The sequence below is a fragment of the Periplaneta americana genome, chromosome 16 (genome assembly GCF_040183065.1).
Source record: "Periplaneta americana isolate PAMFEO1 chromosome 16, P.americana_PAMFEO1_priV1, whole genome shotgun sequence".
Classification (NCBI taxonomy): Eukaryota; Metazoa; Arthropoda; class Insecta; order Blattodea; family Blattidae; genus Periplaneta; species Periplaneta americana.
Window position 1 is genome coordinate 61,140,330 of NC_091132.1, and position 13,554 is coordinate 61,153,883.

Consider the following 13,554-nt stretch of genomic DNA (forward strand, 5'->3'; position numbering starts at 1 on the left):
TATATTCTTCTTAAGATAGGTTACTGCGCAAGTTGTACTGTGGTTTGGCCGAAATCCATGATGATGTTCATAAAATAAATTATGATCAAAATATTCATTAATTTATTTTCTCTTTAATCATAATCAGTAATTCAGAAACTTTGGAAAATACAGGTATATTAACAATAAGCCTATAATTACTATATTCATCCTTGTTTCTCTTTTTATAAACTGGTACAGCTTTTGATAATTTAAGGGTAGTTGGAAAAATGCCAATTAAAAGACTATTACTGATTAACTTTCCAACTTTTTTTACTGTATTAATTTTTACGGACAATAAAGAACAACACTTCGAAACTAATCAGCCAAGTAATTTCCTAAAATTAATACAGTAAAAAAGTTGGAAAGTAAATCAGTGATATATAAGATTGTTAAGTGTATATAGAACAATGAAAAATAAAAGACTATGGTTAAAACAAATTCTCAGAGGATGTAAAATGTTAGAAAAGATTTGTTTGATCAAATAATTTGACATGTCGTAAATGTCTTTAGTTTTATTATTTTTTAGTTTTAGGATATATTTCATTATGCCATTGCTTGTAATAGCTTCTCACTTAAAAGTATCATTAGAATTCGGTTTATTATTTATTTCATTTAATAAATTAAGAGCAGACCCTTTTGACTGAGGCAACTGAGCTTGAATTCTCGATGGGTATTCTGTACAAAATGAATGAACTGATCGGGCGTAATAGGAATATCTTAATTCAGTCTTATTGATTTTTTTTTATTACAGACGAAACAACTTTGCTTTTATTTTCAGAGGTTTCAATAAAATTTACATTAGCATTCATTTTGGCGTTTTTGATGAGAGTTTTATATTTCTGATGATATTCCTTTCTTAAACTGGAATCGTTGCTACAATTAATTAATGCATTGCCATTATTTTTTTTCTTTAAATAAGGCAATTTCATTGTTATACCACATATTTTTTAATTTATAAGTTTTGAAATTACCACTTCTGATGTAGTAAGCGAAAAGAAATTACAAAATATATCGTAAAACATAGCAAAGAACTTGTCAAATAAACACGTGGAATTATTCATAGTATTAAAATAATTACCCCAATTAATATTAGCAAGGGTGAATTTAAAAACATTAATATAATCAGCATTAATATTTCTAACATTTCTGAAGTTATTAATATTTATACTTTCAATGTGTTCTTCAAATATAATTTTACTTACAATAGCTTTGTGATCAGATAATCCTGGATCAAAGATCTCAGTACTACAGAGCGTCAATTCGTCGAAAGCGTTCTGAACTTTGGCGTAGGAAGAATTGGCTGTTGCTACACGACAACGCCCCTGCACATCGCTCTGATCTTGTCCAAGAGGAATTTGCAAGGTAATAGGTCGCCGTTTTGCCACATCCTCCGTACTCACCTGATCCCGCACCATGCGATTTTTTTTCTCTTTCCCCGCATGAAAGCAATCGTGGGCGTAGATTTCACTCGGCCGAAGAGGTCATGACTGCCACAAGAGAAGCCGTACGGGACCTTCCTGCTAGCTTCCAGCAGCTATACCAACGTTGGCAGATGTGCATAGCGGCCAACGGCTGCTTTTTTGAGGGAGGATGTGGATCTGTTTAAGTGTACGCCGTGTTACGCGGCATCTTGTGAGACATCCAGATTATTGTGGGTGCCTACTCTCCAGGCGTCAGTATCAGAACTTAATGACTGTACCACGTACATTATACATTCTTATATCATGTAACAAAATATTATGTTCCCAATAGTCTTATATCACGTATTTAATCGGTTCTGAATATCGTGTTTGTTTCCAAAGTGTCTTATATCCTAGCTGTTTTTATTTTCGATACATCTTATGTTCATTTGACAAATCGCTGACTCGTCCAAATCACGTGACTCATCATGGCTGCTTCCATGATACTTCTTGCTACATGGTGGGCAACAGCTGATGATTTTAAGCTTGTGTAATGTTTTTTTTTTTCTGTTTATTTGTGGATATAAAATGACTAGCTTTGAAGAAGTAGTGCGTCACACAGGAAGGAAAACGAGAAAAAGATTACGAACACCTTATTTAACGACGCTTTATCAACTACTAGGTTATTTGCGTCGATGAGATTGGTGATAGCAAGATGGTAGCCTATTTGGCGATATTTGGCGAGATGAGGCCGAGGATTCGTCATAGATTACCTGGCATTCACCTTCCGGTTGGGGAAAACCTCGGAAAAAACCCAACCAGGTAATCTGTTTATTTGTGGATATAAAATGACTAGTTTTGAAGAAGAAGTAGTGCGTCACACAGGAAGGAAAACGGGAAAAAGATTACGAACATCTTCAGAGTGGGCTAAAAACAAGGACTTTTTTTTTTATTTTAGTTGGTTATTTAACGACGCTGTATCAACTACTAGGTTATTTAGCGTCGATGAGATTGGTGATAGCAAAATGTATTTGGCGATATTTGGCGAGATGAGGCCGAGGATTCGTCATAGATTACCTGGCATTCACCTTACGGTTGGGAAAAACCTCGGAAAAAACCCAACCAGGTAATCAGCCCAAGCGGGGATCGAACCCGCGCCCGAACGCAACTTCAGACCGGCAGGCAAGCGCCTTAACCGACTGAACCCCGACGGTGGCTAACAAGGAAAAGTAACGTTAAATATGCAAATATGGTTCCGTACCTAAACTTGCTTGTAATCACACTGATGGACATTTCAAGGCTATTGAACTTTCTAAAGGGGACTGCAAGCGTTTCCACACATATTTTATAATCAAAAAAGCAAACTGGAACAATATTTCTTTATAAAAAATGACCTACAAGTCCAGATAATAAGACGTGTTAGGGGGAAACTCGATGAGCGAAATCTAGAATATGCTACTGTATATCGCAACTCATTCATACAGGGCAACAGTGGATCGTTGACTGGCACTGTCAGCAAGGTCATCTGTCAAAACCTACGGTTCTAGCTGTAAGCGCGCTATGCTTAGAGTTGCTTCTTCAAATAACATTTTACGAGACGTAAATCGAAGAAGCGATTCTGGCGAAATTACATCATAAAATGTTTATTTTCGCATAACAGTATTATTGTTATAATTGCAATGATCTTATATTCCAGAGGTTTGAGAAGTTTTATATCGGACGCAGTTATTTTTAAATTATTAATTTACTTACTTACTTACAAATGGCTTTTAAGGAACACGAAGGTTCATTGCCGCCCTCACATAAGCCCGCCATCGGTCCCTATCCTGTGCAAGATTAATCCAGTCTCTATCATCATACCCCACCTCCCTCAAATCCATTTTAATATTATCCTCCCATCTACGTCTCGGCCTCTCTAAAGGTCTTTTTCCCTCTGGTCTCCCAACTAACACTCTATATGCATTTCTGGATTCGCCCATACTTGCTACATGCCCTGCCCATCTCAAACGTCTGGATTTTAAGTTCCTAATTATGTTAGGTGAAGAATACAATGCGTGCAGTTCTGTGTTGTGTAACTTTCTCCATTCTCCTGTAACTTCATCCCGCTTAGCCCCAAATATTTTCCTAAGCACCTTATTCTCAAACACCCTTAACCTATGTTCCTCTCTCAGAGTGAGAGTCCAAGTTTCACAACCATACAGAAGAACCGGTAATATAACTGTGTTATAAATTATAACTTTCAGATTTTTGGACAGCAGACTGGATGATAAGAGCTTCTCAACCGAATAATAACAGGAATTTCCCATATTTATTCTGCGTTTAATTTCGTCCCGAGTGTCATTTATATTTATTACTGTTGCTCCAAGATATTGGAATTTTTCCACCTCTTCGAAGGATAAATCTCCAATTTTTATATTTCCATTTCGTACAATATTCTGGTCACGAGACGTAATCATATACTTTGTCTTTTCGGGATTTACTTCCAAACCGATCGCTTTACTTGCTTCAAGTAAAATTCCCGTGTTTTCCCTAATCGTTTGTGTATTTTCTCCTAACATATTCACGTCATCTGCATAGACAAGAAGCTGATGTAACCCGTTCAATTCCAAACCCTGCCTGTTATCCTGAACTTTCCTAATGGCATATTCTAGAGCGAAGTTAAAAAGTAAAGGTGATAGTGCATCTCCCTGCTTTAGCCCGCAGTGAATTGGAAAAGCATCAGATAGAATCTGACCTATACGGACTCTGCTGTATGTTTCACTGAGACACATTTTAATTAATTGAACTAGTTTCTTGGGAATACCAAATTCAATAAGAATATCATATAATACTTCCCTCTTAACTCCCTCTTCCCTCTTAAATTATTAATTTGTTATTGTAAATTACAAGTAGGCCTAACTTTTGATTAATCATTCAAAATTGCATATACAAGGTGTTAAAAAAAAGTGTCCTATACTTTAGGAGGTGATAGTATGGATCAAAACAAGAAAAAAAGTCTAATAAACATGGGTCCAACAACATATGCTTTCTTAGATCTGAACACTTGTTCATAGGAGGTGCTCAATGTGACGTACATTTATGGCAATGCATTCTTCTGCAGACTACCAGATAATCATACCGTAGTTGACATCCCTGGCATGGAATAATGATACGTCACAAGGAATACTGAAAAGAAAAGTTTGGTTACGGATATGAGCGGGGTTCAGCAGAGATGGTGTTGTGAATTTTTGTAATCAACATGTGTGGGCTGATGAAAATTCCCAAGCAGTTGAAGAAATAAGGCATCAGCACCGAATCTCAATCAACGTATGGGCAGGCGTTCTTGGTGATAGATTAAAAGCCATGCGTGCTACCACAGAGATTAACTGGGGCTCGTTATCAGGACTTTTTTATTAACGTATTGCCTACCTTGGTGGAGTATGTGCCATGTCAGTAAAGACTACAGATGTGGTTCATGCGTGATGGCACATCAGTACATTTTTTCCGCAATGAGCTTGAACACTTGATGCTGATATTTCAGGACCCACACCTTGACCTGCACGTTCCCCAAACTTAAATCCCCTAGACTTTTGGTTATCAAGAACAACCAGGTCAGTTTCAAAGAGTGCGTGATTCCTTACGCCGAAGGGCAGAGGAATGCATTGCCATGAATGGACGTCACATTGAGCACCTCCTATGAACAAGTGTTCAGATCTCAGAAAGTATGTGTTGTAGGAAACATGTTTATTAGACTTTTTTTCTTCTTTTGATGCATACTAACATCTCTTAAAATATTGGATACCTTTTTAGCACCCTGTATAACATCTTCTGTTGTGAAATAATGCTATTGGATATTAAAAAAAAAAGTAAAAAAAAGTGTTAAAAATTATTGTAACTGGATTTTATTCAAAGTTAATTTTATTCACCCTTGTCCAGGGGCGGAAAACTCGTATAGTAAGCAGAGGAGTCACAATATTAGCACCCGTACAACAGCAACTGTAGTGGGAGAAGCTAAACTCTCTGAGAGCGGCTGTTTCCCAGCCCTGCCCTTGTATATTAGTAGAGATGGTAGATTTTAGCACATTAAACATACGAAATTCGCGTTTTAATAATAAGATGAAGAAAATTTAGCATTTTTATATTAGCATTTAGCTTGCTTTTTAGCTTCTTTGATGAAACTTCTCATTTGAAAGGATAATTGTATGGTGGAAAATTAACTTTGCAATTTATTGATTTCTCATTTTTATATTTTTATTACAAGCAAATTAACGGAAATTATAGTTACGAAATCACCTAGGACATAGTTATAGATTATTATAAATTCAATCAATCACTTTGAAAGCATTCACATCCTATCCCCTTTTCCAATTAACCTGAAATCACTGGAAGTTTAACTTAGAACAAATTACAATATTGCTCTCCTTCAATCTGTTTCATCTACCTGTGTCAATTAAATTACTCGTGTAAGTACTGCTCGCTAAAATATCGTTCTGCACCTACGCTATTTGTGGTGCCCAGATGGACTGAATAGCTGCTTCAGCGAAGTGTGGAAATTTCAGTTTCAGTCCTAGTAACATCTTTATCTTCAATAGCTACTCTAAGATTTTTGTGAAAATATTCATAAGCACAAAAATTATCTGCATCTTGCTTATTAAAATAAGAAATATTTGACTTGTAAGTTAGCACTTTCTCAGGATTTATATCACAATTCTGATAAGCCAACTCTGGATTGAAGAGTTGAGAGGTTGGAAAAGCATTTATTTGTTTCATTTTCTATCATGTCCATATGATTAGACAGTTTTACTTGATACCTTTTCATACATATAATCAGGCTTCGAGACTTTGGACCCGATACAATAAGTTTACTGTGCATGTACTATAGGTTGTTGACTCGCTGCAGGTAGTGAAAGGTAGAGATGTGTTGAGGTAACAGCATTGCTGCTTAGAGTACGGTAGTATGGGGAAAGGCACACATATGAACATTCTGAAAGTAAATATACGTTACACAATGACAATGTCAAAAGAATGTGAAAGGCATTTATTCTTCTGTCTTTTATAAGCATTTGTGTTTAATTATACACAGTGTTAATGGTGGAAATAAACATGTAGCAATTTTAATTTCTTCATTTATCCTATTGGTCGTCTTTAGGAAGTGCACTTACAGTACCAAAAGCAATATACTACAAGATATATTTTCAGTGTCTCAAATGTAAATCTTTTTCAGTTGTCTACCAAACACAGTTTGTACTGTGAAAAGATGCGATCTACGTCGCATGACTTTATAGGAGCAAAACGAAAAAACCTAACATCATTGCAGTCTCTAAGAGACAGTCCTTTATTCTCGGTGACTCCATGTCCACTAATTTTCTGTTTGTATTACACAGTCTTCCATATCCGTTATTTTTACATAAAATTGATTTCCACTTCTGTTTTACACGTTCAGTACCCGGTGTACCTGGTGCCTCATTAATTCTCTGTGTCATTTCCTCAACTAATTTGAGGGCTTCCGGCATCTCTTGCTCTGACTTTTCTCACCGTGTAATAGTTTCAGACACAGTTTGAAAATAGGTTTGTATAAAAGCCAAATTATTCGTCAGAACCTTCAAATCCAGAGCGTTTTTCTTTGCGTATTTGTTGTCATTCATTCTACAGTACCCCCACCCACTGTACGCTTTACCACTATACTCAGTACGCCGTTATGCAGATTTCCCACTGAACTGCTCTATCGGGTCCGAAGTCTCGAAGCCTACATATAATAAACTACCTAATGCTAAATCTAATGAATTAAGTTCATCCCACAATTTATGGACAAAAGGGTAATTCCATCCTTCAAGTTGTGTTATTAACTTATTAATTTGCTCTGACACCTCACTGACAAATTTGCATTGAATCTATACCGGCATAGAACTAATTTCATCTTTCAAAATATCTACAGTGAAGGAGGAACTACTATTTAATATATTTTCCTCAAGTGATAGGAAGAACTCTTTCAAAGTCAAGATGTGTTTGTCTAAATATACTACGCTTTGAAACCATGAATTCCAGCGTGTTATAACTGGGCTAGGAAAGAGAATAGGATCTAGATCTGGCCACTTTTCCCGAAGATAATTTAAATACAGAATGTTTCCAGGCTAGTGTTACAAACACTCAGGGCACATGTATCAATTTGAGATAAGGAACCCTGGTCCGGAAATGACTGAGTCGAAAGTTACAAGCAAAAATGTCCTAGTCTGTTGAAAACATTAATCCCGTCCATAATTTTATAACAGCAAAACAACAGCAAATAGTACCAAAATATTGCAAACAAAAGAGTCGTGCAATTTTTTTTTGGTGAAATGTAATAAGTATATCGATATTAATTAAATAGCAGCATTTTTATTAATGTTCTATGAAATATTCACTAAAGACATCATATCAATCGCGGTATGTTGAAAGAATTATCCAAATCTGTCAAATGTCTTCTAAAATTACTTCATACAAACACACAACAATCTCTTGTATGCATATAATAGATTACCACAGTCTAATATATACAGTCACGAAGCTCAATATGTAGTAAATATACGTCCATAGGTAGTTGCTAACCACTAGGATCGCTACAGACAATGCGAAATAGTACCGGCACAGTCTATTGTTCCTAACACTCTCACAACTCAAGCTTCGTGACTGTGTATACTAGACTGTAAGATTACAATGATATCCATATAAAAATAGTGTTAATTGAATATCTTTCGTTTGTTGTGCAAGGCGCCTCGAATAAACACAGTCATTTGTTTTCACTTCATTGTATTAGTCTGATTGAGGCATTGTTATTTAAAAACTGATATATCTCGTTAAATACTGGTCGTATCGAAACTTTGTATAGAATAAAACTTGTCGGAATCATTTTTGCAACAACTTTTGTCATACAATATTTTTCTAAAAAATCAATAATAAGCGAGATATTTCGATTTATTGACTTCTATCCCCCTTATAAATCCCCTTTTAAAGAAGCATTTTAAATGCCATATAGTCTAAATTCTAAGTGGAACCAAATTTAATTTATATACCAATTTTCATAGAAATCGGCTCAGCCATTATCGCGTGAAAAGGTAACAAACATCCAGACAGAAAGACGTAGGTCTACAAACAAAAATTTCAAAGTGCGATTTTTGGTCTCAGGATAGTTAATTATACATGTTAACACAAATTATTTTTTTAAAAAGCGAAAATTACCAGAAAAACTTTGGTTGCAGTTTCATTATTAGCACATAGGCTGACGGGAAAAAAGACCTTTGGCGAAGCCGAGACGTAGATGGGAGGATAATATTAAAATGGATTTGAGTGAGGTGGGTTACTATGATAGAGAGTGGATTAATCTTGCACAGGATAGGGACCAATGGCGGGCTTATGTGAGGACGGCAATGAACCTCCGAGTTCCTTAAAAGCCAGTAAGTAATAGGATTGAATCGCACTTCTCGCTAGTGAATTTAGCGACAAAATGAAAATTCCTTGTGATTTTACCTATGATAAGGGACGTTAATGATGTAACAATGCAGTTCTCTTCACTGATAAATTGTCACTAATTGTTTCATGTGAAGACTTTGATAATATTCGCAACGAAAAATTCTGAGCAATTTCATTTCTGTGCAACATAGAGGTCTGGGGTAATGTGCTGCAATGTTTGAACATGAGAGAGACAACCAAGTCATTACAAATTTCGTCTTATTTCATATGAAAAACTAATAGCAATATTTGCGCTAAAATCCTTGAACTGTTAAAACCTGAAGGATTGGGAGTGGAGGACACCGAATATTTTTATACCAAGGTTACACGACAGGCCTTCTGCAGAGCGAGCATTGGCGACATATTCACCATATTCGACAAATTTGTACCGAACATAATGCCTATAATGTACTACGCTATTCTGGGATCGTATTGGACAGTTAATTTAATTTATTTCTTCGTCTTATGTAAGAAACAAAATAAAGTATAATATTAGATTCAATTTGGTATTTATCGCCATGTTGTGTTTTTGTTTTCTTACATAAAGATATAATAATTTAATTTTTAAAACTAATTATTTTTCGTATGCGTCATTTCCTCATAAATTGACTATTACATAGGCCTACTTAATACCTATGAATAAAATACTTTCAGTAATTTATAAGTATTCACTGCACAAGGCATGACCGAAATTCTTCTCGGTTATCAGCGGTGCTAAAAACATTTATTTAGGCAAAAATCTGGAAATAAATTATTTTCACTTACTTACAAATGGCTTTTAAGGAACCCGGAGGTTCATTGCCGCCCTCACATAAGCCCGCTATCAGTCCCTATCCTGTGAAAGATTAATCCAGTCTCTATCATATCCCACCTCCTTCAAATCTACTTTAATATTATCCTCCCATCTACGTCTCGGCCTCCCCAAAGGTCTTTTTCCCTCCGGCCTCCCAACTAACACTGTATATGCATTTCTGGATTCGCTCATACGTGCTACATGCCCTGCCCATCTCAAACGTCTGGATTTAATGTTCCTAATTATGTCAGGCGAAGAATACAATGCGTGCAGTTCTGTGTTGCGTGACTTCCTCCATTCTCCTGTAACTTCATCCACCTTAGTCCCAAATATTTTCCTAAGAACCTTATTCTCAAACACTCTTAATCTCTGTTCCTCTCTCAAAGTGAGAGTCCAAGTTTCACAACCATACAGAACAACCGGTAGTAGAACTGTTTTATAAATTCTAACTTTCAGATTTTTTGACAGACTAGATGACAAAAGCTTCTCAACCGAATAATAACACGCTGTTCCCATATTTATTCTGCGTTTAATTTTCCCCCGAGTGCCATTTATATTTGTTGCTGTTGCTCCAAGATATTTAAATTTTTCAACCTCTTCGAAGGATAAATCTTCAATTTTTATGTTTCCGTTTCGTACAATATTCTGGTCAAATTATTTTCACTACTACAGTATTTTCCCTGTTGGAAAGTATAATATCACAGCCATCTCGACCTCAAACAGAGTTAGACAGAAAGAAAAATAAAGTAAAATTGAAGAATTAAAATGCCTGCAAACTCTTCAGCTACCTGAATGGATTCACCAAATAAAAATATTAATATAAATTAATTCCAAAATATTTTCGAACAGAAGTTGTGCGTCATACTCATAGTACAACTATGTAATTTGATACAAGTTACAACATCTAGTTTTCCTTTACTTACAATTCATGTTGCAGTTTTCAGCTTCCAAGTTACATACAGTGGACTATATCCAAATAAATATAATGAACAAACACATGATGAATTAATGTACTTATAGTTTTTTTTTTTTTACGGCAGCAAACTTAAATTCTTTACACCTACCTTTCATGTTCAGTTTGCCGGTACTCTATATTGTAGAACAGTATGGTTTCAAGTGGCATGTCAGAACTTGAGCCGTCATGTGTCTAAATTCGATAATACCCCATTAGTTGTCTTCCAATTGTCAAGTAGATCCTGTACAAGTCTTTTGTCAGGGTCAACAACGTAGCACAAAGAGATATATTTCAAAATGCATTCTAGTTCGTAGGTGTCGAGCGAAATCTAGACTGTTAATCTTTATTTTATGTACTTTTAAGTGACAAGTTAAGGAAAAACACACTTCCGTAAGAACAAACAGGAAACTACTACAGTGCTCTCATTCTGCCATATTTCAGTATTTTGGCCTCAGATTTTGGGACATGTTAAAAAGCGGGACTATTTTTTTAAAACTTAGATATGGATATAATAATGAAAGAAGTTTTAATAAACAGTTAAAATATGAAATTAGCATACAAGTCAAACCTTAAGTAGGTATCTGTACTGTATTTTTCGATATATGAGTCGCTGACTTGTATAAGTTGCAGTCTAAAAATGAAATCTTTTTTTCCTTGGAAAATTTGAAATTAAAACAAATTTATGACAGTTATAACTTTGGCGATAAAGATGATAATGATGAAATAAGCAGGCTTCCCATATTTGTCACGAGCTATATTGGATAGAGTAGTTTCCCTGGTAAATTAATGACGTCAGTCAAAGGCACAAGCAGGTTACAAGACCTCTATGACATGGGTGTCCAAACGCCTATAGAACCAGGAGACATTGCACGTCAAGCATGCTCTGCTGAGATCAATAACTTTCAATATAAAATAGGAAAAACGACCTTAAAGAATATGCGCTGCGGGTTGCTTATGCCAGGGGTTACCTCGTACGAGTTACATTTTTGGACATCTATGCTCTATGAGTTCTGACTTGTGTTATGTAGAAGCACACATTATTACATATGTTTTTATGTCGATGAGTTCGTTATGATCCGAATTAGTCATAGAAGAGACGCACTAGGAGACAAATGCCGCCAAAGTATTATTTATAAAAGTTTTCTTTATTTCTACAGTGAAAATGTAGTGTTTTGATATTCTTAAACTATATAAATTAGAAATGTAAACGGAATTTAACCGCTAAAGTAATAAGTTAGAGCTTTTACTTGTTCTACACATTTCCTTAACTGGAATATTCAATTCAATTTTATTATTAACAGTAATATACCTCTTTTTGGTTTCAGTTAAAAATAAGGATAAATATTTTTCTAAATATCAGGTCGAAACTGATTGCTTCCATTTGCTATCTACTGTACATTGCAGTTGTTTATTTCGGAATTTAGAAATTATTATTTTTGTGTAAGGAATGGTAACATATTCTTAGGATGTTTGTCATGTAATAGTAGTTATTTCAACAAATAGCTGTAAATTATTGTTTGTATATATGTATAAAACTTCTATACATCTTGATTACACAACTTTTAACACTGTATCACTTCGGAATATGTATGATAAGACTATTTTGTGTTTAGTCTTAAGTTCAGAAGATGACCCAAAATAGGTCGAAACATGTTAACAAGGTACGTTAAAATTTAACACAAAGACTTATCATACATATTCCGAAATAAAACTTCTGTTGTATGTTTACTATCAGATTATTAATTTTGAAATTCAATTGTAATCAATGGCGTGGCAAACATATTTGTTCAAAATTTTTCGATTGTGCAAACCATTAAAATTAAGTTGCAGTATTATCATGATATGCTACATTATATTTAGTTGTCCAGTTAGACAAAATTAATAACTATCAATATAATTGAATTTATTAAAAATTTGATATAAAATATGTTCCTTATCATTAAAAATTTACTTCCAATAAAAAATGTTGAATTCATGGTATACCGTATGTTGCGAACTGTTGAAATGCATCCACATCTGTGTTAAATCCACACGATAATGCTTGCAGAATCACACAGAATCGATGGATGAGTTCTTCATTTATTCTTTTTATGTTAGAGCTTTGGGTAGCATTTAAAATTTTCTTGTCATTTTATCGTGAATGGTAGTCCCTCATCCAGGTTTCTTTCTATCAACCAGAAGACCCATTTCATTTTGGAATTCTTCTCTAATTATTTTCTTCCTGAATTCGTACTTCGATTTGTCAGTTTCACGTCTTATTTGCCATTTTTAAATCTATAATCCGTAGGTGATATGTAGATGACTTTCGAAACACAGAATCCAGGCTTGAAATGTGGAGATACCGAAACCATAAGTTGGTGGCCCGTAACATTTGTGACCTTCGTTGCTGGGCCCTTACTCAAATCTTTGGTAAGCGCACAGCAAATAATATATATAATATAGTATTTGTTAGCCGTATTCTCCGCTAGGATATTACAAACTTTACCATCTACCATGGCCATAAGTAACTGTTCATGCACATCTACATGTTTGTTCCCAGTAAGCATCTTGGTAGGTTGAATTTTGTCTGACTCTCTCTGATTAATTATGAAACTTCTTTCAGGAAAAGGACTGCTACTTTAACCAGAAAGACGGAATGTTCGATGAAAAGTCGTCGATAGCTGTCTTAATTTTATTTTAAACATTACTGGGAATATCTTTTAGTCCTAATAGAGCTATAATATTATTTAAAAGTTAGTTATTCCAGTATCAATCTTCAAAAAGTTGCCTGCCTGGTATAGCTCGTCACACCACTGAAAATAATAATTAATGTCAGTTAGGTTCGCAGATATACGCAACCAAGCAAACAATATTTCATACAGATAATGATGTCGGAATATAAATATATAATTATTTTGACAGCACCACAGCAGCTCATATTT

At 34.9% G+C, this 13,554-nt stretch overlaps 1 protein-coding gene across 2 annotated transcripts in view; it reads right to left on the reverse strand.

Annotated features, from left to right (window-relative positions):
• The window catches only part of LOC138716365 (putative inorganic phosphate cotransporter), a 54,703-nt gene extending 43,806 nt beyond the window's left edge, over positions 1–10,897 (reverse strand). Inside the window, exon 1 of one of the 2 annotated variants that reach the window (XM_069849377.1) lies at positions 10,743–10,897. In XM_069849377.1, coding sequence (XP_069705478.1) covers positions 10,743–10,749 — 7 coding nt within the window. In that variant the 5' untranslated portion in view covers positions 10,750–10,897. Of the gene's footprint in view, positions 1–10,601; positions 10,717–10,742 lie in introns of those variants that run through there. The other variant, XM_069849379.1, reaches the window with a different exon arrangement.
• Positions 10,898–13,554: the final 2,657 nt, after the last annotated feature.